The sequence below is a fragment of the Agelaius phoeniceus genome, chromosome 1 (assembly GCF_051311805.1).
Source record: "Agelaius phoeniceus isolate bAgePho1 chromosome 1, bAgePho1.hap1, whole genome shotgun sequence".
Lineage (NCBI taxonomy): Eukaryota > Metazoa > Chordata > Aves > Passeriformes > Icteridae > Agelaius > Agelaius phoeniceus.
The window spans coordinates 146,936,549-146,963,006 of record NC_135265.1 but is presented as its reverse complement, the minus strand read 5'-3'; the positions used below and the strand labels follow the sequence as shown (position 1 = coordinate 146,963,006).

The 26,458-nt window shown below is 39.6% G+C and overlaps 1 protein-coding gene across 1 annotated transcript in view; it reads right to left on the bottom strand.

Annotated features, from left to right (window-relative positions):
- Positions 1–3,890: 3,890 nt before the first annotated feature.
- TG (thyroglobulin) overlaps positions 3,891–26,458 on the bottom strand; it is a 147,541-nt gene continuing 124,973 nt past the window's right edge. Inside the window, exons 44-48 of the mRNA XM_077173556.1 lie at positions 24,662–24,843; positions 20,654–20,758; positions 9,911–10,051; positions 8,961–9,151; positions 3,891–4,243 (exon numbers count right to left, since the gene is read on the bottom strand). Of these exons, the coding sequence (XP_077029671.1) occupies positions 4,131–4,243; positions 8,961–9,151; positions 9,911–10,051; positions 20,654–20,758; positions 24,662–24,843 (732 nt within the window). The 3' untranslated portion in view covers positions 3,891–4,130. The remainder of the gene's footprint in view (positions 4,244–8,960; positions 9,152–9,910; positions 10,052–20,653; positions 20,759–24,661; positions 24,844–26,458) is intronic.

Sequence of the window (26,458 nt, the reverse complement as noted above, 5' to 3'; positions counted from 1 at the left end):
TAAACTGATTGTGACTCCTCTCAGCTCTTTCCTGAATTTAAAACAGAGATATGTGAGTCCCTCTGGAGGTGTGCATTACTTCTCTGTGTGAGACAGTACCTGTATGCTAATAATGGTCATGAACATGCTGGCTGCCCCTGAAAACTGTCCACTGTCTTGTTTGGAAGAAACAAAAATAAGCAAGATTTTTAGTCTGTCTTGCTAAAGATCTCAGTCTGGACCAGGGAAGTTAAACAACAAGCTAAATTCTCCCCTTGTGGGTTAATGAACTGCTGCCAGTTGCAATGGTGCTTTTTTCTGTGGCCATACACTCATCATGAAAGAGAAAAGGTTCCTAAATGAGCACTGACCATTGCACAGATGTTGGGTGGGGTTTCCAAAGCCATAATGGGAACCGGGCATCCAAATTCCCTACAGGGTAGTGGGATCTGATTTACAGAGCTCCTTAGCTTTGAAAAACAGCTGTAATGCTCAAAAATATCCAGTCCCATCTGACTCTGATCAGAGGCCTAGAAGATACTAAAAGTTAGAATGACTTGTGCTCACCAGACTGCCTGATTGTGTAAGAATCAGGAAAGATAAACTCCTGAGGCATTGCCTCTCATGCTATGATAGCAGAATATATGAGGAATAACAACAGGAAAATAATAGCTTTTGTAATGATCCAAAGTCTGTGCTGTGGAACACAGCATTCTCCACACCCAGTCATACACCAGCCTCTCAAAGAGTGAGTAGATTTGTCAGGAATCCTGATGCAAAACTATTTTAATTGTCCTTGAGGGCACATGAGCTCTCAGCTGAGGTTCACTGAGTTTTAGCCAGTGCTGGATTCAAAGGGTCTTCCCTGGGCAGCTGGAAAACCAGGAGAAGGAGCCAACATCATCATGACCAAAGGCCATGCTAGAGGATTCACATCTGCAGGAGCAGGAAGTAACAATCCTCAGCATTGGGCCAGATCAGCCTCATATAAAAACAGGAGAAAAATAGAAAATTTTGAAAGCCCTGGCTATCTCACTTCTGATTAAGCACACTCTCTCATACCTGAAACTTAAAATCCTAGCCAGGCCAGTGTCTGTGTTTCAAAGACCAAATGAGAACCATGTGGAGGATCTTTTGCTTTGTTTATTTTTTTTTAAGCCTCACATAGGGAGAAGCAACAGTCCATAAATATCTAATTACTACTACATAAGCCACTGCTGTAGAGCAGTGTAGTTGGAGCAAGTTAGAGAGAATGTGAGTCTTTATCTAATACATAACATTGACTATGATGCTGCTATGGTGAAAGACTGAGTCCCTAATTTTAGCCAAGGGAATTATATGATGTGGGTAATAGCAGGATGACAACTGTGATGTTCCAGCTCTCTATGTGTCAAGTACTTATGCAAACAATCAATGTTCCAGCATTGCCATTAAGGCAGTTGTTTTCTTTCCAACTCTGCATGGTAAAATATTTCTAATACTCCACATTTTTTCTCTGTTGCCTAATACCTCCTGTGTGAAAAAATCACACAAAATGCCCTAGGTTAGATATTCAAGTATTAAAAGCAACATATACAGAAAGGTTCTGATGGCTTGTCTTTCAAAAAGTTCAGATTAAATAACTTAAATGGCATTAACTTGAGTTGTCTGTGTGTATGCTCATAGGAAGTTTTAAAGAATGTTGCCCTTTTAAAATATTATAGCCATTTCCAGTAGGAAGGAGGAAAGCATGGCTCTAGTTGTGCTTCTGTGCATTGCTTCAGCACCAGATCACTGGAGTCTTTGGTATTTCAGTTTAGAGCTCAATGACCTAAATAGTCTGGGAATGTATTTTTCTTACTAGGAATTATATGTGGGAGCAGACTTGGCCTCTCAGTATCACCCAGGCTAAAGTTTCCTGACCTCTGTCAGTCAGTCCACATGTGTGCTTTTCTAATTAAATCTCCTGTTGGATTTGACCAGGATATTTCTAACAGTGTGGTTCCCCATAAGAAAGAGGAGTAAAGTCAGGAAGGTGATGAGACTCACAGCCAAAAAGACTGAATCAGTTGTGCTAATGCAAAAGTTGTCTTGGAATTCAAAGATGTTTCAGCTTAAGGATATGGGATGCAAGATGAGGAAATGTGGAATTACAGGAACACAAAGGATCCTGGGACTGCATTTGTCAGCATCAAAATGTGCCTTGACAGAAGCAAGTTTAAAGAAGCATGGAGAATGAGCAGGACTAGCATAAGAGGAGGGTGCAGAGAACTGGGGAAGAATATATTCATGCTTTTTTAAAGAGGAAACCAACACTGGGCTATAGAAAAGACACTTCTAGGAAACTTGGAGAGAGACAGAACAGTCTAAAGAGCTGCATCCACTGTAACAGGGTATGTGGGGGGAAGTCAGACGTGAAATTAAGATGTTTTACAAAAAATCCACTCTTAAAGAGTCTCTTTTACCAAATTGCCCATTGAGCTGGATATCTCAGGAGGGGATAACCAGTCAGATAAAAAACCCAGTCAGACCTGTCCATCTAGCAGTCCTACTAGATGGCCAAGCCTGTAATTAGGAGCCTGCAAGGCTAAGTTGCTGCATTCCTAGCTCAAAATGAAAATCTTTTCTCAAATTCCTGAGATATCTCTGGGCTCAAGGTGGAGCTGAATAGTGAGTGGGAAAAGATTATATATTTGTCTTTCATTAACATAAGTCAATACTGAATCCTTTTAAATCTGTTCTCTGTTTGCCAGTTCTATGGGCAGCAGAATAATACTGGAGTTGCTGTGACCAACAATTTGTTCTCAAATAGGGCAAAAATAAGCCCAGTCTTGCCCAAGGAATCAGAGCTGCTGTATCTATGGTTACTGCAAAGAAAGCATCCTCTGTTGAGATAGATGTTTAATATCTGGGCTTTTTAAAAAGCTCTTAAATAGTTTTGGGTTTTGTTTTGTTTGGGTTTTTTTGGGGTTTTTTTTCCCTTTACAGTTAGCTAGTTTAGGAAACCAAGCTAATGTTGGAAACCAAGTTTGAGTTCTCCATATTTACTCTTTTATATTTAACCAGTTAACAAGCTTCTTGATTCCTCCAATGTTTTTACTATTTATTGAAAAGGATGTAAGTGTAAGAACTAGGAATGTTACACAGTTCTTCTTCCATCTTGGTAAGACCTTTGGAACCTGGATACATGGCAGGCAGCAGTAACAGCTCATGTGCTGTCAAAGGGCTCAAGCAGCAAACAAAACCTTATGAGTTGTTTTCCTAAACCATTTCAGCACTGCACAAGAAATTTGTGTCCTACTGGGCAACCTTGATTTTACTTTTTGTGAGGTCTCATGAACATGTGTGTGATACACTGTCAACTGAAGGCTGTCTGTTGCCAAATGAGCGCAGCAATAAATTAACAGCCTAATCCAAAATACCTTCAGAGCCATTAGAGGTATCTTATGATTTTCCTTATGCTTCAAAAACTATTGTGTATCTCATCTTCTTCTTTAAAAAGATAGGTGTCCCAGGGATGGCATGATCTAAGCTTTAATGAACATATTCTTTGCATTATCTCTTCTGTGTACTCTGCCTTATCCAAATAGTATTCAAATAATTTCACAGGGGACCATGAATATAGCATGTGCATGACTTCATGTGAACACACTCAATGCATACTCTTGATTCCCTTCTTAATTGCTCTTCCTTCCTACTCTAGACTTCTTCAGTTTTCTCCAGAATGCCAAACCAATCTCTCTCCTATCAGCAGCTTGTGATGGGATGAGTAATAAAAAGGATAATACAGATATGGCATTTAACAAATCTGAGCCTCATCATTAAGGGGCTTCTGAGTATTTTAATGTCTGTCCTTTTCTGGCTGGTGGTACCTAGAATATGCTGGCATTTGTGTAGTTGCAAGAAATAAAGACCAAGTGTATTTGTTTTGGTTTTGCAGGTTTTATTATTACTTTTTTTTTTTTAATTACAGTCTCTTTCGAGTTAAAACATTAGCTGTAGTGCTCATTTTGTGCCATATTATTAAATTTTCTTGAAAACTACTTTATTCAAAGGTCTAATGGACTTGTTGAGAAAGTTAACTAAAAGAAGTGTTCATCTGGTGTGAGATGGTTGTGTGGATGCACAATTGTGTGACAAAGCCACCCCAGAGCCCTGTGATTCCCTATTCCCTATCTGCTGTAAGCCACCTCATCTCCCAGGGGCTGGCTCTCCAGGGAGGTAACTTCACTTGGAGTTTCACCAGAGCTGTTTCCTGCAGAGGGCTCTCCACCACTTGCACTTCCTGAAAGGACAATACAATTAAGATTAAAATAGATGTCATATCATTGAGGCAGCAAGCTACAGCGTACACATTTTGTCAGTCACACCTAAAAACCTTTCATGCATAAATGTTATATATGTTCAAGCTATAAATGTTCAAGAAACTGGTTTTTCCAGTTGGCAATCCATTGCAAAATGCTTTAGAGTAATGGTAGATCACTTCATGATAATTAAGTATTGTCCTTTAAATAACTGCCATTGGAATACATAATAGTTTTTTCTCCACTCATGAAAGGTTTTATTTTTCTATTGTCTCCTGAAAATTCCTTGCCAGGTAGGAAGTGTGGGCAACATTAATTTTTTGTATGTCTGTAATACAAAAAAGCCCCAAACACTCACCTCCAATAAATCTTTTCTTTGTTATTTTTTACCTTCTATAATTTCAGTTTTCAACCCTATTTCAGTGATGCAGTTGCCTCAACACCACCAAGTTCTGTCAAGAAAGTGCACTGAGGGTGTTTATTTAATGCCTCATAGCCAAAGTGCTCTCATTGCTGCACACATGTCCCTCATACTAAAGGAATGTTTTCTATTCAAGATTTCCTAAAAAGAAGGTGTGACTAGAAAGGATAAAAGATGAATGCTAACAACAACATTCCTGATTCAGTTTTGATTCAAGCGTGAACTCTGAATACTCTTACTTTGTTTGGACTCTCATTTGGCTTATATGGTATCCTAGAGCTCTTGGAGAAGGCTCCAGCTTTGCTACCTGTTGAATTTTCCATAGATGAAGTCCAACCTGGCTAACTTGGGCATGGGAAAAATATACCTAAAAGTCAAAATTTAGGCACATGAGTTAGGCAGACAAGATTTTACTGTGAGACACTAATGGCATTTCTTTCTCCCCAGCTGCAAGACTGTTGCAGAGGTACTTGCTTTAGGAGGATTGGTTCTGTTTAGATACCAGCTAGAGGAGTAAGAGATGCAGGCTGGATCCAACTCCACCTGTTTGGGATGCACTGAGAGGCCTCTCACAAAGGGACTCACTGTTAGGCACACACAGTCCACCACACTATGTAACAGGAATGTTAGCATCCAGACATCTGTCTGAATATATATAAACATTCTGGAGCTCCTGTTTTGAACTGAATTTCTAACTGAATTTCAAGTTATTAACACATTCCCTGGAAAAAGCCATCCACAGCTCCTTTTTTCCACAATTGCCACTCTTCTTATTTCTCAGTTTGATGTTTCCCATGGAAACCGTCATAATTCAAAATATAAAACACATCTTTGAAATGCAACCATGGGAGCTCCAAACCTCTTCAAGCACCATCACTTTCATAATTCTCCAAGCAAACTGCTCCTCAAAATGCCAACTTTACAAACTGGTCTCAAACAAAACTTCAAGAGATTGTTAGTTCATTGGCAATGAAACAGATTTCAAGTTCCCTCCATAGTTTGTAAAGGCACTGCCAGCAAACATTATGATGAATCATTGCATTTATTACATGGATTTTTAAAAACTATCTTCAAATACAACAACATACATTCCAATTATGTGCCAGGGACAAATGATACATTCTGTCATTAAATATTTTGGTCTGATCACAAAACGAAACACAAACTTGGACAATTTTTTTACTAAATGGAAAGAAAATTACAGGTAACAGTTAAGATAAACAGCTTCTATATCCAGCAGTGAATAACCTAAAAGACATCTCAGATTCTTAATATGAGAGGTTTTATTCCAGAAGCTGAAATTTATGAGTTTAGCTTAAACCACAGCAAGGAATACCTCAGTTTTCTGTTGGACAGAGATATTGAGCTTTGAGCCTTTAGTCATCCCTGATTTGACATTTCCAAATCAAGACATTTCCCACAGTGGTATAAAAAGGATTGAGAAAAAAATTTTAAATGCCAGTTCCAGCTATATTTTATGATCATTGATTTGTCCAGTTCTTCTCCATTTTATTGAAATAAATTGGGGATTTTTTTGCTTATAGATTCCAGATGGTATATGAAGCTGGAAAAATATTGATTTTAAGGAAAAAATGAGATGAACAAAACAGGATTCATCACAGCTGGTTGAGATTGCATCATACTAGATCCTGTACACATTGTGATGTGAAGACTGGAATGTTTTGTTATCCATGCTTCTCGCTGGCACACTTCTAAATTCCATCTACTTGGCATGAGGCCACAAATTGCAACTCACAACAACAATCCAAGGACAACTTTCATGAACATTTATAATTTTTAAAAGGCAGAAAAGTGTTAGATTGGATCTTGGGGTAGCTGACAGACCAATAAATCCCCCTCAGGAAGGAGTACAAGGTGCAACATCCAAAAATGGTTTGCAGCATTGTTCTTTCAAATCTGGTGCTCAGCATATGCCAAGGTCCCACAGGACAGCCTGACAGCTCTCCAGGAGCAGAGGCTGGAGCAGTCAGGGAACAACAGAGGTGCAGGGCTTCAGTGCTGAAGGGAGGTACAGCAAACTGGGTGCAAGGACACACATCAACAAGGTAAAAAAAAATAATGTATAGGGACTCAATTCCTGCAGAATCTAACCTTTGGGAGGTGATGAATTTCTTCTGGTAGACTGACACTGCTTTGGCATGAATTTCAGCACAATATCCTCTCAAAAATAAATTAAGGGTGTTCAGCCATCACCATCTGAGTTTTTTGCACTTTTTCTAAGTGAACTGATGAACATTATGAATCTTTTCTCATAAGGACTTAGGCTCAGATTGTTATAAAGAGAATCACAAGTGTCTCTGTAAATTACCATCCCGGGCTAAGGGGTCTGTAGCAGAAAAGGGTTTGATGTGATGTCTACTTAAATAGTATGAAAAAGTTTAATATTCAAGAGATAACAGATTAAAAATGACTATCAAAACAGTGTCAAGCCCACATTTCTGTGAGATGGAATTTAGCTTGGAATTTAGCTTAGATGGAATTTAGAAATCAGCTTTGTAACTGCATTACCATGGTGCTGAGGCCAAGCAAATACTGCCTTAGAGATCCAGCTGGGTGTACTCAGTTCTGCTTGAAGATTAGCATGTACTTTTTAAACATTTTCTTGACAATCCATACTCCATAAATTTCACATTCTATGGCTTATTTTCAAATATTTTACTCAACCTTTTGAATTCTTCAAGTATGTTTTTCTCTTGCTCCCCGTATTTTATGTTTAACATGCAAGTATTTGGCTTTGGCTGTGGAGAAGAGCAGGATATTGAGCTAGACAGATCATTGGACTAAACCATACATGAATTTTGTGTTACTACACCAGTCTGGATAGTTTTAAATATTGTCTATGTCAAAACCAATATGCCCTGGTGGATATTTTCCCACTTTTGGGGGAATTTCCATAGGTGCTAGGAATAGTCTCTGTCCGTGGTGCTTGGTCAGCAGTCACTCTGCCAGAGCTGTGACTTCAGCCCAGTCTGGCATTACACAGCCACAGTGCTGTCAGGTGAGGTTCAAAAACATCTAGGAGTTATTGCCAGGACTGTTTAAACCTCAGAATAAAGCTGTGAAAATTAGCAATATCTCAATCAGCACAAAGCCATTGAAGACATCAAAGTATCCCCTCTGACCCTGAAAGACAATGAGGTATACCAAGAAACTGATGAAAAGGCTGACAACAAAATCTTGGCTCCACTTTGGAAGAAAGACCATGAGTAAAGATTGAGGTTGTCTATTGAATGAGAGAATTGATGCTCTGTGTCTGCATCAGAACCACCAGCTTGATGGTTCTGAGACATTTTAGTTTTGAGTCACTCAAACATCAGCCTCAGCCCATCTGAGGTCTCGTGTCAGGCACAGATAGCCTGGGTAGCTCAGTGTCTTGGAAAGTACATTTTGTTCCCAGAAATTCAACAGCCCCCAAAGCAGAGCAAGCCTGAACTGTATTCACTGTGAAGATGAATCCTTAGGACATAAAAAATAGATGCAAAACTTGCAGGCCTCCAAGAACAATTCAAAACATCTCTGCCTGCCAAAAGGGGATGGTTTTGTTTGGTTTGCTTGAGGCTATCCATATTTATTTACAAGATACACAGATATGAAGGGGAGTTTATTTACTAGAATAAATTCAGGACAGACAGCAGATTGAAATCTAAGGAGAGTTGCTTTACTGTCCTAAGCAGTAAGAAAAAATTGAAGGGCTCTCATGGCTGCATTAAAATTTATGGCAAATATAAAAGGACACATGCAAGAGGCATAATCCCCACAGCTATAAAAAAAGTCGAATAAACTAATGTACTGAGAAGTCAAAGCATGCAGGAACCATAACAAGATATAAAGCCTCAGCTGCAATTTTACAGTGGATGGAAATGATTTGTGCTCCTCCTAATCCATAGGAGTCTCAACATTCTCCTGTTAGGTGTTTCCAGTATGCAAAAGAGGCCTGTGTACACAGCCTTCCAGTTTACACAGAGTGTATATTGTGACTGTAAACAGGGATCAAGCTCTCTCTATGGCTTCATCACATCTTCTACCATCATAAGAATATTTCTCTACCTAGTTAAAGTCCAGGACAATTAAACTTTAATACACATTATCTGCTATAAAGTAAATTTGTTTAGTGTTACATTCTTAGCTATATACCCTGCAAGATGTTTAATTTGCCAAAAGTGTTTTTCTACAGCAACATAACAGCACTATAGTCAGATAAAAACATTTAGCAGAGAATTTAGGGTTTATTTAATGTCAGAAAACACTCTTCTCACCTGTGGACGCTTTCAGCCTTCTGATATAATCAGACCAAAAGGAACAGTCTGATTTTTTCAGTCCTTTAAGAGTCGGCAAAGAAACAGTGAATTCCTTGTAGTTATCACCACCATCACTTGACAGATACATAGGCCAGGCAGGCATCACCCCCAGCATCCTTCTCGAGAAACTGTGTGGGTAGTTTGGATTTCTAAGGGAGTGGGAGACATTATCATTAGAAAAGAATGAACAATAAAATGGTAAGAAGATTGGCTAGGTCAGGAAAATGTGTATCCAGTCCCTCTGACCAGAAGGGTTCAGATTCAGTCCAGACTGGTAATCATTCATGGTGCCTCATCTGACACCTCCTAAGAACAGGTACATAGAACCTGTATAGACACAGGCTTATGAACACCCTTAACAGCCTTCAATCCCAGCCCAACCCAAGACACTGGAAAAAGCACACCAAGTCAGTATTCCCACCATTCCCCCACTAGGTTTCCAGAGATACTCCTCATTCTCAAGCATGGCCACAGCACAGTAGCACAGAATGATATTCACAGAGTAATTGGTGAAGGGTGCACTGTGTCTTCTTGTGCTTTCCCTTTTCTTATGGGAGAAAGAGAACTCTTAGCCAAGAAGCTTAAGAATTGGGGTCCTAGAACTAAGCTCTGGACACAAGAGCAAGGTCTTTGAAGCCTGCATGTACTTTAGTAGGATTTGCAGCTGGTCAATGGAGATAAAATGTCTATTCCCCCTGACTAAGTCTCATATTCTGAACCCTTGGTGGCTGCTCTGGTTGGTAACTTGGCTATGACTTTCCAACAGTGTGGACCAAATCCCACTGTAGTTTTACGAACTGTAGAGGAAATGGAGAAGATTAAGTGAGGGCAGGGTCTGGACTGACAACATTCCCTCTACTTCTCACCATCTCCCCAGTCACAGCAATTCTTAAATGTCTCACACTTACCCAGAGTTTATGAAGTTGGAGATATACTGCATAATTTGCAAGGAAAGGCCCTTTTCTTCATCAGTAAATTGTGCTTCATACTTCGGGTAAAAGGGTAGACCAAATGCATACTGAACATCCAGCAGGAACTCCTGACCTGAGCTAAACCAAATATTTATAGGAAGATAATTAAAACCATCATTTATTTATTTGTGGAAGAAAGAGAAATAAATTATTTCAGAGAATAAAGCAAAGTTGTAAATAATTAATGACCATTAATTAGAGTGTGGTGAGCTGTGGGACTTCTTCAATCCAAAACATAAATGAAGAGCAAGCAATAACAAGGAGAATTTTCCATTATGTTAGTGCAGTGTCTTTAACATTTGTTACAAAAGGAAACTGTGGAAGGCATTAGGGCACATTTTCTAAATTATCTGGGTGTGTAAGGGAGAGTGATAGAGGGAGAAAGTCACTTGGCTATTACTTAAATGCCTCTTAAGTTTTGGACAGATTTTCACTAAAATTAAATTCAGAAAGTGGAAGCAAGTGGTGACATGGATTCTGGCAGCCACAATGGAAGGTTAATTATGGCTTATTTCACAGACTTGGAATAAAATTCTGGCCTTTCTTAGCAGCAACTGGAGTTTTTCCATTGACTTCATTGTGGCCAGGATTCTGGATAAGAAAAGATGTAACAGGAGATGTTTATGAAGATTTCTCTTAGACATAGTTTTAATCTAATTTCTCTGCTGGCTGGGTGGTTTTTGGTTCATCCCAAGTTTTATATGGCAGACAAATCAAAACAGCTTGAAATAATCTGATAAGATTTAAGATAGAACAACTGCTATGTAGTTCCACATAGTACTTATAACTCATTATAAGGAATATTTCAACATTTCAGAGACAAGATTGGCCAGGTAAGACTTGCAGGACCTAATTGCAAAGATTTCAACATTGTCAAGTCCTGCAGAACAACAGTAGCCAGCTTCTACAAATAAAATTATAACTAAACTATGTTCTACACATAGCTTTGAACCACAGCTCAGGGGGAGATATTTCTGGACTGGTCCAATTGCATTTTCCATATCTCCACATTTGGACAATGGTCTTATTGACTTGGTTTAAGGCTGCATGAAGGCAGACAGCATCAGGGGACCTGAGACAAGGAACAGATGTCTGTGAGTGAAGAATAAACAAATCCCAGATCCACTCAACAAGATTTCATCTGCAGTGGCATTTGTCAAAAGGTAGCACAACTGAAACTATTTTATCTTTGGGCATGAAATGCAGCAGCACTGGTGTGAATCTAATACTGCCTCCAATGGAACAAGGAATGTTCCACCACCATTATGGGCAGGTGGTCTAAAAGCAAGATGACTGGTTTACATTTTATGAGTGGTGGCACCAAAGCCTCTATTTTGAAAAGCATACAGCCCTCTAAATGAAATACATCTTGGGTTGTGTTTTCCTTAGTCTTATCATAATACCTCAGTAATACTTTGCATCTGGAAAGTGAATTATTCACAGATTATTCACCAAAAAAAATGTAGAACTGAAACAACATTAAAGCATATTTTTCTTCCCCAAATATTTATAAAAGGATTAAGCAAGATCATAGTTTAATAATTTTGCCTTAAAAATAATTTGCTTGGCCCAGTACATAACAGCAATTTCTTGTGTCAGTATTGCAGCAAAGGTAAGATATACTTAAAGAGGCAATTTTCTTGGCAAAGAAGAGTCACTTTTGATTAGATTAGAGGACATGAAATTAGATGAGGTGCAATGAAGAGACAAATCTACCATTTAGGGACTGCATAGCAGAGGTGAAACTTAGCTGTGAAGCTAAAACAAGTAAGCTGGGACTGGGGGTTTACCCCTAAATGGGATTTTGTTCTTAGCCCTCATGTTTCTAGAGGTGAAAACTGTTAAGGTCATAGTCCAGGCTAATCTCATAAACAGAGAATTTATTGTGTTTGAAATTATTTGTATGACTGTACTTGGTTTGATACAGAGACATAAAGTGGTACAAACCCCTACAATTTCACAATCTGCTTTCAATATTTCTGCTTGATGAGAAAGAAAACATGAGGATGAGAGAAAACCTCTAAGGTTAAGAGGGAAAAGAGGCACATACATAAATGCACAGAAGAGCAGGAAAGACAACTGGGAAACATCTAGATGGCAGCTGGATGGGAAATATCAGGAGAATATTTCTGTCTCCTTCCTCAAACTCTGATCATAGAATCATAGAATCATGATCATAGAATCACAGAGTCATAGAATAACAGAACCATAAAATAGTTTGAGTCAGAAGGGACCAGAGGGAATTGAAAAATGCACAGAAATACCCAAACAAGGATTTTGGAGTTGTGTAGGAGCTCTGAACATACGTAAGGTAACACCAGGTAGTGACACTGTTTTCACTGGAAAAGTAGAGTGAGAGAAAGAAAGGACAGACAAATAAATAAGTATTTATAGCTTTGCTGTTGGACACTGCCAGCTCTGAAGAGAGGTTTTTATTTCCTGAGCTGCTCCAAACTGCACTCCCAAGCATGTGCTCAACAGCAGCAGCTCTAAATGGGGATGCGAAGGCCCCACAACTGTTGGACTTCAGAGGACAATTTGACAAAAGGGAGGACTGCAGAGACAAGGGCAAAAGGAGTTTTTAAGGAAACCAAATAGCAACTAACTTCCTCTACTGAAGGCCCTTTTCAAGGAACAGATCTATTATTTTAAAGACATCAGTGAATGTAATTATGTGTAAGGATGAAATCTTGGCTTTGATAACTTTACAGAACTAGTACTTTGTGCAAGGGTGGCTCTTCAGATCTTCTCTGTATAGCTTTGCTTTTTAAGATGTCAATATTTTTCCGATTCACAGCTCTTTTTATTTGGCAGACCAGTAAATTATGCCATGGGGAAGAGAGAAGCCAGATCCTACAACTTTGTTCACACTAAAATGAGCTCTCAATGGGGAATTCTTACCTCACCTCAGAAGTGAAGTGCTGCTGGAGCCCAGTTTACAGAAAAATAGATGTTAAAATCAGAAACTTTGTGATATTCATAACCAACAATTTAACAACAGACCCTGAAATATCATTTGCTGGGAATTTTTATTATCCAGTGCCAAGCCATTTAAGTGGGAAGGTACAGGTTCTGAGAAAATTTTCCTTAAACCTAAGATGGATTTTCCATTTAAATTTCCAAGTAGGAAAGACAGAAAGAGATTATTCAGCCACCAGATACTCCACTTCTCTCTCTGCAGAGCTGTGGCTACTTTCACACACAAAGGACAGCTTCAACAGGGAAGATTAAAAGATGAGTAGATCAGAATTTAGAGCAAAAACAGCCCAGTTATGGTTGATTTGGTTTAAATTCTGGTTCCAAATCAAGCAGAGCATAAATATAAGGCCCCATGTCCAAGAGCTGAAATTAAAATTTTTATCACAAGATTTTGGCACAGAAAAAAAAACAAGCCAAATCAACAACTAAAAAATACCAGACCAAAAAAAAAAAACCAAACCAAAATGCCTCACCACCACCCCCCCATTCAGAAATCCTCAAAAACTTTGCAAAATGGAATTGTCATTACTGGCAATCCATAATCAGAGCAGTCAGAACAGAATATGATCTGGCAGACTACCATGCTATGTTAGGACTGAATGCACAACTCAGAGCTGGGGCTGCAGGGACCTCACAGTGGGATCCATAGTAAATTTGGACATAGATCTCATTTTGAACCTTGTCCTTGTTCTAGGTCTGGCTAATTATTTCAGACTGGAAACTCATTTTGATGATTAATGACTTACTCTAGCCTAATATTTCTCCTTTTCCTTTCATTTAAAAATAGGCCTTACTCTCTGTTCCAACTAATATCAATTAATCTCAAAGCATTTTGAGTCATAGCTTCTATTCTTAGTTGCCTTCATGTAAATTTTGGTTCTATTTTAGACCTCCACACACAGACAGAAGCCAACGTAAATTAGCTCAAAATTTTAATAATATCCTATATGATACCAAAACACCAAACTTCCCACTGCTATTCAATCATTTACATTTTAAAATAACAAGATAGATATAACTAGCTAGAGTTCAGCCAGAATTACCAGTGATCATCTGAGAAATGCAGAAGAAACATTGTGCTCAAACTCATGTCAGTCACCAAGTAAAGCAGATGTTAGTAATCTGTGACAGATTGCTGAGATAATAAAACCATTTGTCCTTTAATGTAAACTTTTGTGAGAATAACTGCTCCTTCTAACAATTCTGTGAAATATTTTGTGTTAGAGAAGAGATCATGGCTTTCAGTTTCCAGCCTCACAATCAAGGCCCTGTTCTGTATCCCATTTGCAAGGACATGCCTACCACTGGGAAGGTAAAAATCCCCACCTCTTCAGTGTCACTTGGCTTTGCTGAGAACAGGTTATTTACATGCTGAGTGAGTTGAACAGCACAGGTTCTGAAACCCAGACTCAAAGGCTGCCCATAAATCTCCTGCTGATTTGAGCTGAAATAGGATTTCATAACAACTCTGTCCCAGGAGAAGAGGATATGATTTACATAAAATGTTCCACTGCCTGTGTGCTCTTCTGCCCCCATTCTGGTTTTTATTTTCAGCAAATGAATTTAAAATATTTTTGTAAGAATGATTGGAAATATTAAATATGCAATTAAAATTGCACCCATCTGCATTATCTTCACATTAACACCAGCAGATTTTTCCAGAGTATATTTGCATATCCAGTATCCTGAAAAGCCATTGTCTCATCCATGTCATGGGAGAGGAGCAGCCTACCAACCCTGCACTTTGCTTGGACTGAAATGTTCATTTGTATGCCAAGCAAAAATAATTTTTAAAATTATATACAGCCACACACTTTATGAAAGGAAATGGTATGTGATTGCAGGGAGAAAAAAATAATCAAAGGATAGCTGGATATTTATAGAAATTCAGTGAGCCAATATGAGGCCTGGTGTGACCTCAGCAGTTCTAGGGATGCATTTGGCTCATTGTGTCTTCTCTCATCATGAACTCCTGCCAAAAAAATGGGGGAAAGGATGTGAAAAACAGATGAACGCTTTACTTTCTTCTTTTCAGGAAAATCAGGACATATGGAAAAAGCTTAACTCCTAACAGGATTAAACTGCCAAGTTTATCCACCTTTGTACCAAAAAAGCCCTGTAGATACATGTGATTTGCAAAAGTATTCTAGAGTTTGCTGTGTCTTTTCCATTTGAATTACTCCCAACAAACACAATGTTCCACTTTGCATTATAGCTGTGCCAATTAAAGAAAATAAAACTGAAATAGCAGACAATAAATTCAAGAGCCTGAAAGCTCACACTAATTGAAAAAAAATATCATAGATCTTAAGTCAGAAAGAAAGAAAGCACTTTTATCAATTTGTCAGAACTCCTAAAGAACATAGATTACATAAATCTGTCAGGGAATTACTGTATTTAAGATCTAGTAATAGGCATGCTGACACTTGATTGGACTTTTGGGAGACAGAAATTCACGTGTTTGTTCAGTATGGCTACTCTTAAGCGGAATGAATGGATGAATTTCCAGAAAAAGGTGATGTGTACACCTAGAGACCCCAGAGAACCAAGGAGAACTTGGTGCTCAACATGCATCCACTTTGTGCTTGTCTTGTAGATTCCATTTGATAGGAACTGCCACTGCAGCACATGGAGCTCCAAAATTGCTTTGTCTTTTCCTGAGTCTTTCAGCTGAATTTTGGTTCATTTAAAGATGTTTTCTGCTTTTTCTGAGCTGGCTACTTTGCCTTTGCATATTTATTGCTAATTTTCAAGATCTGGAAAATCTACTGAATTACAAAGGCCTCTAAACTACTTCACAGGAAGAAAACACAAATTGTCCAGACTCCAAGCCTTTAGAAGCAGAGAAACTTTGCAAAGAGTTGAGAATGGGATGATGTGGCTGTATCAGTGGGACAGTGTTTTCATAGCTGCAGCTGGCACAAAGCAATGGATAAGGCCAAAGGAATGAGAGGCACTTCCAAAGCAAGAACTTTTAGGGGGTGCCTGGGAGTACAGACTGGGATAGAGAGCACAATGACAAGTTGTTGTTGCAGCAAGTGGACACAGGCAATTGTGGTGCTTGCCCAGCTATGGAGCAGCATGCATTTTGTCACCACCCCACTGGTAATTTATTTGCCTTCTGTATTTATTTGAAGCCCAGAGGCAATCTCCTGTCTGCCTGCACAGCACCCAGACTGTGTCCCCAGCCTGTGGGGTGTTGGTATCACATCATCTCTCATGGGAGAGCATCAAGTGGACAGCAAGTAATGGATGGATTAAAGGACAGGGATATGATATAACTGTTGTGAAATGAAAAGAGCAGAAAAATCACCTTTAATTAAAGAGATATTAAGTATAGCCAGAATTCCTGCTGCATCCATAAAAAACAGAAATCAAGAATACTTCACATAGTTGAATGGATTTATACACAAACATTTTTTGTTTTATCAGTCAGGAGTTCTCGCCTTCAGTTACAGGAATCTTAAGAAGTGTCACCAAACCCAGCCAACTATGTGAGCCTTGGCACACAGCAGCCTTTTAACAATTCACACTAACACACACCAGAATGCATGGCCAGGAGGTGAAGACAGCCCCAACCAAAATTACTCAAAAAAGGCAGCAGCTCATTAACCTTGGGTGAATCTGTCCCATGCAAAATCAAGAAAAGCTTTAATGATGACTATTATGGTCATGTTAATGACTACAAGATAAAGCCTCATTAAGTCTCAGTTTGATGCTTTTCCATCCTGCTGCTGTTGATGATGATCAGCCCCCCCTCAGTGGGCAGAGGACTGAATTTTAACCACCATCTTTAAGACAGGACATTTAGCACCACAGTGTGACTTGGAAACTGTGCTGACATGGCAAGAGGTGCTTCTTCAACATAATACACAAAAATCACCCAGAAACCTCTTGAAGGGTTAACAAGGCAAATCTTTGTACAGTTAATAATGTTATCCTTGTCAAAACATACTTCTCCTATCACACATTTCTTTACCATACCTAGAGCTACCCTCCAGTTCTCCCCACTAATCCTAGGCAGTGCTGAGCAGTCACATTCCTCCTACATTGTTTAGAATAAATGTTTACTCCAAGGCCTAAGTGTTCTCAAAGAGAGAGTGAGAAAATGGCAGCTGGGTCATGTATATATTTTTACCACAGATTATTAATGTGGGAGTTGGCTCCTCATTCAAATGGGAACTGAAGACTAAAGCAGACATGGTGTCATGCCAAGCTCAGGAGAATGCTACCACGTGGAAGGAGATATTATTTTGCTCTCTGCAAGATCCATTCATCTATTCAAAAACTGTCAGTTCATAGTTTTATGTGATTTTCCACATATGTCATAGACATCAACATAGAGCAGTCTTTTTAACCCTACCCTTGTATCTACACAGCCTGGATGTGTATGCATATGTGTATACATTTTAGAAACATCCAGCTGAGAGACAAACTTTGGCTAATTTACTTTTACTGGCAAAAATTCCTCCCTGTTTAACAATTTTTTGTCTACTTTGCATCATTGTGGTTGAATTTGTCTTTACAGGCTGACTTCTCCCTCCCTCTTGTTTATTTTGCTGTTAGTTATTAAGTGAAACAGGAAATACCAGTACATTTTTCATTCCTGCATTTTAACTCTCTTTTTTGTTACATTTTGGGAGACACCTAAAGTAGGAGAGAGGTGACAAAGTAGAAATTGAAGAATGTGTTGCTATAGGGTGCCTTATCTAATTAGTGAATGGCTATTTTCCCAGACAGAATATTTTGTCCAAGAGTAACTAGTCTTCCACTGTTGTAATTATCTAAACATTATTTTAATGTAGTCTTTCCAATACTCCTTTGAGGTAACCATTAGCAATTATTATAGATTATATATAATTATATTATCATCATCTTTATGATACAGATTGCAAACACAGAGAGAAGGTCCATCTCCCATGTAAACTGACCTCTTAGGAACATTTTAGACACCAAAGTAAAAAAACCTCATTATTTTATCTTTGGCTATTGCATTTATTAACACAAAGAAATGGCTGTAACAGGGTTCTGCTATTCAGGCCTTTAATAGAATGTTTGCAGGGTTCAATTCTCAGTTCTGCTGAGCAGGTTCACACCCACAAGTCCTGCCTTCCAGCCTAGGGTGTAGCTTATCTGGGAGAGTACATGCCTCTGCTTCCCCCCCTAGGAGTCACAGTTTTCAAAGAAGAACTTGAGAACTTTCAGGACTCTGTTCCAATGGTTACAGAAGTCTCATGGAAGTTGGGGACATGATTGCCAGATGTTTCCCCAAGATTAGTTTATATGTTCTACTCGAAGGCTGTTTCATGGATATCACTGGTTTTATTCTGATAAGATAAATTGCTGATAATATTCCTAAGAACTGGTGTTTTTGTTCCAGATTCTTGATGGTTTCCCATTTTTAGGAGTCACTCTCCCATTTGAAGCTCCTTCCCTCAACAGCATCACAGCACTGGCGTGAGTGGGGCTGCAATGCACCTCCATTGCATGGTGGGGGGAATGCTCTAGAGAGGGTGACATGGCAAAAGTGGAATGAAGAATAAAGGAAAATTAATTTATGAATGAATGAATGAATGAATGAATGAATGAATGAATGATAATATTTAAACAAAATACTTGCAGTGTATTCAGCAGAGGACCTAGTATGGGGTCCCTTGGGAAAATGAGGGTATCACTTCATAAATAGACACATTGTAGTGACAAATGAGATCCTCTCATACACAGGCAAGCTCAATTCTGCAACCTCTGTTAAAGTGCTTGCTTTTCAAGCATTTTTTTTCAGCACTTATTTTAATGGCACTTAAGGATAAGTAAAGATGAAAGGAGTAAGGATGCCATGCAGCATATCAAGTTGGGCCATTTCTCCTTGCAAGTGGCTTAACTTAAGGCAATTGAGCCTCTGCCTCACGTCCCTGCAAGGTTCAGACAGCATTCTGGCTTTGTTTGTTCTTTTAAAGAGGGTTATGAAAAAGCAAACCAATAACTTTTGCACTAAAGTTAAAGTAATTCACCTAGAACACCAGTGTCAACATAAATATAATTACAATGTGTAGCTGCATGCTATGTAAACTATTGCTGCACAGAAGAGTGTGAGGAGAGCTAAATAACATCAGCACAAGAGGAATCTTAAATAGGGCTGGATAGAAGAGAAAATTCTTATCAATTCAAAATCACTGCCTCAAAGCCAGTGGGTCTAAGCTGTATAAGTACTATTTAATCTACTTACAAATAAGATCTAATCGTAGATGGCTGGGTCACTGTCATTCTCCAAAGCAAGAAAAAACTTGCTGGCTCATTTGAGAACACATCTTTTCTTTTTGTGTGGCTGGATTTTTGGCATACCATAGCTCAGCCCTGTTTGGAGCCTTGTAAAAATCACTTATCTGGGCCTATCAGTAGCCAAATGGAACACTGTGAACATTCCCGCTGGAGCTGCCAGAGAAATAATGGCTCCCTGAGGATTAACTCCTCAGTTAAAAAGAAAGCAAGCCTGTGTTACCACAGCATAATGGCCTTCATCTGTAACCTAGATCTGGGCTGGCTTCTTTCAAATGCTTTTTCATTATGCTATCAGGAAGGAAAAAAACCCAGGCAGTTTGCAGGGAACTTCACAGGATCAAACGGTGCCAGTAGGAATCCACCATCCCTCCCCTAAGCCCTTTTGGAGGAAGCCTGAGAACAAGGAAAAGGTCTCAAAAAGCCTTCCTGGAGAGAGGTGAGGGGCAGACCAGGGGGCTGGGAACAAGCACGGCCTCCTCATAAGGAACCAGTACGAGGATAAGCATCCCTGTGTGCTTTCCTGCCCTGCTGTGGGGATTCAGGGAACAGAAAGGGAGACTGTCACTGCAGTTTCTGGTCACCAAGCCTGTGAGAGCAGGAGCCACTCAGGTGAGTCACAGGGCAGCCCAAAGTGCTGACCACTGCCTGCAAACATCAGCACCTCTTCCTGACTTCTGTGAAGGGTTGGGTCTAAAATAAAGCCAGGGAATGTCACCTTAAAGGCCTCTGCCTGCCAGATTGTTCTGTGCCCAACAAGACATTGCATCTCCCACAGCCACTTAGGCCCTTCTGCCTAAAATATAATACAGCTTGTCCTGCTGACAATCTTTCCAGTAAGCTTCTAAAATGAAGGATGACACAGAGCCTGAGTCCACCAATGCTTGTGTGCAAAAATATTTTTCTTCCCATGAGACAGTCTTTCTGCAGAACAGCAGTCACAGTGCTGGCACAGGAAGGAATAAATCCCTGAGCTCATCCACACTGAAGGCCAGTCAGTACAACTGGACTACAACTGCACTGACCTCAAAAAAGGGCAGTGTTGAATGAATGTTGAGTAATTAGAAAATGACATCCCATTTATCTTGAGAGTCATGGACTCCTGATGACTTGGACCAAATTCTGATTCTTTGTGGGAGGTTTATCAGATGCAGAGTAGGAATCTGAAAGGCTGGCTTTGGAACTGGTCAGGGTAGGTAAGCTGGAAAGGGGAAACTCAATTCAGATATCTAATGGGAAGTGCCTCAGTTCAGAAAAAGCATTCCTGCAGAGTTAAAGAATTTATTAGAGACCAATCCCTCCTTTGCTCATCTGAACTGCTTATTTGACATACTTACATCTATTCATTTATTCCACAGCATGCCCAGTCAGCCCTGGTTTTACAAACTCTAAATCCAAGAAACATAATAATATCCATCTCCTTACCTGCTCTGTGAGGAGCTCTCAGGTACATGGTACATGAAGACATTTCCTTGAGAGGCAGCCCAGTAACTCGCCATGTTTATGATGGGACATGTGATAAACTGGTCACTGATAAAAAAGGAGGAGCAGAGAACGGACACAGTTATGTAAAGGAAAAAAGGAAAGAACCCCCACAAGGAACAGATATCTCTCTATCTTGATAGTTTACTTCAATTTTCCAAAACAGCTCATATCTCTGTCTTCAAGTTGAAGGAAACCACATTCACCCTCTACAAGACTAGCACTTCTCTAGAAGTGCTGTTTTATGGAGTGCTGAGCAATGATAGTAAACCAACCAGATCTGACACATAAGAATTATCCTGGCAAAAAAAAAAAAAAACACCTCAATCCTACTTTAGTCTAGTTTATAAGGGATCATGCTTATAGTAATTTAAAGTTCTTTATGGCACCTCTAGGTTGTGATGGCATCTAATAAGAGGTCTTATGTATTTCCTGGTTTAAGGATCAGTAATATAATTTCTGAATTTGAATCTGTGTGATTTCTTGGGTAGAGTTTCCAGAACTGGAAGAGATAAGAGACCACTTTTAAAGATAACCTGCAGGGAGCATCAATATGGAATTCCTGGTGCAATATGTGTGGGAGAGAAAGATTAACCAATAAGAGTACAAGAGGAAGTCAAATGGTCAATTTAACACCAGGACTAAAAGGTACAAGTGAAGCAAACGTATCCAAACCTTCCTACCTTCCTTTGCCCCAAGAAGGGGTGCTGGAAGGTGGGGTGAGCAGCAGCTGGAAGAAACATGAGTGGTTCAAGAGGGGCAGGTAGAAGAGAGGAGACCTGACTGCAATAAATCTCACTGTGTTTCCTCAAGGCAATGTTATATACACATGCACCCCCACTCGCCGTTCTTCCTGTGCCTGAGGACCCAGCACGTGCTTTGGGTGTTTATATACCTTTACCTAGGTGAGTGCACATAAACATTTCTGCTGAGGAACTGGGAGGTTTCAATTCTCAGTTTAGTGAATCTGAAACAGCAGCTTCTCCTTCAGACTTGGTAGGTTAAAAAAAAACAAAAAAAAAACACTGGTGCAAGAACAAATGGCATCAGAGAAGCATGAAAACGTGTTGCTATTTTTAACTGGTATGGTTATGAAAGGCACAGTTTGGGGACCTATCTTGGTTCAGCAGAGTTTATTTTAAGCTCATCTGTGAGACCACAAACTTTGGGCTCACTGACCACAGGGCTCTTCGACAGTTATGGTTGACAACACCCAAATGAAACAAAAATTACTGCTCTTCACACGCCTACCAGCATGGGGCTTCAGAGTAGCAGATGGTCTTTGAAAACCAGGGAGTCTGGGGAGAGCAATAGCCCTCAAGAAATGCTTTGAGTTACATTTCTCCATTTAAAATGGGTTCTCAGTTGGTTCTGTGGGCGGGAAAAAAGTCAGCTATTCTGAGGAAGTATGAAAAAAACCCTAAATGCATAGTAACCACAAAAATGAAATGCCTGTCTCTTACAAGCATGGAATACCAGAGTTTTAAAAAGGAAAAAAAAAAAAAAAAAGGAAAGAAAAAGAAAATTAAACTCATTTTACACTTGGGAAAAAAATACCAGAAAATTGCAGATAAAACAAATTTAAAAGCAGAATTATTTTAAAACCACAAAATATGCACAATGTATATAGTTTATAACAACCACTTATGTTGCTTTATCACACTTTGTAATCCTGTTAAAACTTTAGCAGTTAATTCCTTACATAAAACTTTTCTTGGCTTACACATCTATGCTGGTAGTAAGTTTTTTGTTATAAAGAAACAAAACTAAGGAGAAAAAACCCAAAACCAAACCAACCAAACATCAAAAAAAAAAATAAAAATCAAAAACCCTGTTTTCTCCACCACATATGTGATGCTGATATAGGTGACTCTCATTCTGTACCTACTGTTTCACCTCACTTCCTGCTGTAGCTGGAGTAATTTCCAAAGTGCTTGAAGCAAAGTATCATCAGATGCCCTTGTCTCACTATTCATCCTTTTGCTTGGCCAGGAATAAACCATTCACTTCTTTCCTTAGTTGAGGTATTTGCCTCATATCATAAAGGAGCAGGTAATCCCTACACCCAGGAGGCTGCTGAGCCTGAGGAGCTGCTGGTGTATCCCATTCCTGCTGGAAATGTGTGGTGTGTCCTATTCCTGCTGGAAATGTGTGGTGTATCCCATTCCTGCTGGAAATGTGTGGTATATCCTATTCCTGCTGGAAATGTGTGGTATATCCTATTCCTGCTGGAAATGTGTGGTGTGCCAACCCTTGCAGCTTTGCAAAAGTCAATGTTTGCACCACACTGAGCCCTGGGCTGAATGCCAGTGATCAAATGTGACAGCCCTGTGTTAAAACAGCTCCTTATAGAAGGTTCTCTGGGTGGGAAGAATGGTTTAAATGTAAATTGTACAGTGGTTTATTATGGCTTAAAACCTCACTGATCTAAAGAATATTCCCCCAGAGGTAACAGTGGTGATGGAAGGAGACTGAAGACAAGTTCTGGCTTTGATGCCCGTGTACCACAGTGCTTCTGCATGTACTGCAGGCAATGGTCCCAGTGTCATGGTGATGGGAGGCCCATCCCTGGGACAGGCTACAAAGGAGGACAAATGTGGCAAGATGTGTGAGTTGATAAATGGCACAAAGCTCAGCCCACAACCCTCTGGCTTGTTTCCTCCATGACCTCAGTGCACCAGCACACCTGGACCACTCAGAAATGACTGTCTTCTTTTTGAATCAGATGTTTCCCAGAGAATCTTGGATTCTGTTCTTCTCCTGCTCCTAAGGCTCTCCCAGAGCAATGTTCTGCAGCTCTGATGGAGGAATAAAAGGAAAATCCTCTCTCTGAGGTGTTGTGGAGAGGCTCACAGTGGGACAGAAAACACTGAGAGTGCAGACACCAGAAGCCTGTAGCTATGATGTCTCAGTTCAAAACACAGGTGGAACATCTTGGACAGGCCCATTTGGATTCAAGTCACCAGTTTATAAGCTACATCACATTAGAAAAGTAAAGAGTTTTCACAATGAATCTGCTCATAAAGCAGAGACAAGAATAGGGAAATAATTTTTTGATTCATTTCTGGAAAATCTGTTCCACTTACATGTCCAGTCTCTGAATTTTCTCAGAGGCAGAAAACAGGAAGTTTACAACTTCCACCTCCCAAAGGTCCATGCAATGTTTCAATGCAAAGGATGGGAGTGCATTTACTGCAGGCAAGTTGCTCATTCCTCTGCTGACATGCATGAGGTGCTGGAGCCTGTGCAGAGCAGGGCAATGGAGTGGGGAAGGGGCTGGAGCACAAGTCTGATGAGGAGCAGCTGAAGGAGCTGGGGGTGTTCAGCCTGGAGAAAAAAAAGGCTCAAGGGGAACTTTTTTGCTCTTTACAACTACTTGAAATGAGGTTGTACTGAGGTGATGATTACTTTCTTCTCCAAAGTAACAAGCAAGAGGAAATGGCTTCAAGTCATGCCTGACATTGTGAATAAATGTATTTTTCAGGTTTCATAATTAAAAAAAAATATTATTGTAATTGCTGAAGTCAAGGTTTTCAAATTTGGCCATCAGGAAAAAGTATCTGACTGTATAATTAGGAGACTGGGAATAAAAGGCAGACTATTAATTCTACTGTCATAGGGATGAGACAATTCAAGGAACTGTTGATGCACAGTGTGCAAGCAACCCAGACATCTATGACATGAAAATGCAAAAAGAAGTATTAGTAGTCTGAACTCAATACCCAGTTCTAGAATGACATGTCAAACTTTTCACAAGGCATAAAAATCAGTTCAATATCTGTTTACCAATGACATTGGAAACCTCAGAGAAAATGAAATCATATTCCCCATTTTCTGTTCATTTACATAAGAATTTCTCAAGTGTTTCAGAATATAAATACACACTTTAGATAAGCAAAACAAGCCTTGCTCAACTCCAATCACACAATTGTACGAGGATGACTTTCTTACCGGGTGGCGTTTTCCAGCGCCCTGGAAAAGGATGAATAATCATCAGTTGAGTGTTCCAGGGAGTAATACCATGTAGCTGCATCTTCAATGAATGAGTTGGACTCTTCTCCTCCTAGAGAATTTTGCAGGGCCTGATAAAAGGCTGTTTTGCTGTTGGCTCTTCCTTGACTTTCTTCAAATTTCTGAGAAAAAAGTGCATACATGGAATTCAGAAACAAAACCAAAAGATAAGTTTTTTAGGAACAATGTAGGCTCAGATCTCCCTTTGCTGGAACAAGTCCTCTCTGCTGTGATCTCTGATTCCTGGGGGATTGAGTAGGGGACAGTCCTACTTTTGCTTTCCCAAAATTGTCACCAATGACAAATATTGGCTTCCTCTGGACTCACAATAGTACAGAAACCCTGATCTAGTAGGTCCAAATCATAGGTAGCAAGCTGTGCCAATGGATTCTGATAGTACAGAAATCTTGCTGGCTCTCACAGAAGGGGTTCCCAGGGACAGTCCTCCATTGCAGGTCTGTCCAGTGCTGCCTTTCTGATGATCTCCATGAAGGAAAACTAGAAGGGAGAGAGGGAGTTACTGCTCTTTTCCTTTGAAAATTCCAGAAAGCAAACATGCTGTGTAGGCCATTTCATGGCTATGTCACTCTGCCTCTTCTGGAAACACCTACAAAGGAACATGGCTGCTCCAAGTTCTCTATTTGGGTCCCTTCTGGAATAATATCTGCCTTAGACCTGGAAGAGAAATTCCATTCCTTCAACTCCCAATGCAGGGAACAGCCATGATCTTCAAATTTCATAACCCTTAGGGCCTTTCAGAGAAACCAACAGGGAAATGCCCTTTTTCCTGAGATCTGTGACCTTTCCTAACATAAAGGCAAGTTCCCCAGAGCAAAGTGCCCATGTCACAAGGACCACCTTCTGCGCCAAACTTCTGTACTCAAGCATAATTTTACCAAAGCTAAAGACTGCTGGAATTTTTCAACGCATCTTTCTTTGAGAAAGTTTTTTCTGTTATCTATTGAAACTTTTCACTTTGAAAAAAAGAATATTTTAATTTCAGAAACAAAACAACTTCATGAAAACAAAAAAAAATATACCTTGAACTTTTCTGTGCATGAAGTCCTTTCTAAAGAGGCACTATATAGGTGCATATTGGTTGAAACTTGAATAAGAACCCCAGAGAAAAAGATCTAACAAACCACCTCTATTATTTTGGGCAGTCAAACCACCTCTATTATTTGATGCAAACTAGGACAGTGTCTGCCCAGTTTAGTTACTGTAGATGCTTTACTTAATATATTATTTTGATGGCCCACAGCTGGTTTTCATCATGCTGCTAGAAGGTCTTTCCACAACCCCATACAGAAAGTACAGATGGAATTATACCTTTTCAGTAGAGTCACAGAAATTAAAGATGGAAAATAAGTCCCCATGTGCTGAGGGTGAGGTTTGTCCTTAGTATTCTAACACTCTGTGCATTTTGAATAAGTGAGTTTGAGGGATTTGAAAACTCTACCAAGTATCCCAAGGTCCAGGAAGATCTTGGCAATTTGCCTTGTATTTTTAATAGATTCTTCTTTTGCTGGATTTTGGCCCATGCAATGTGAAAGAGTCATGTGGTGCCAGCTTTAGTAATGTACTCAGCTGTACTCCAAAAAAGATGGGGAGCTCGCTCCTGACACGTCACCTCATGTGCACAAATGCCACATATGAAACTGCACAGCACTCTTGCCTGCAAAATCATTCAGCTTAAAACCAGCAAGGACACATATACTTCTGCAGAAAATAGAAATG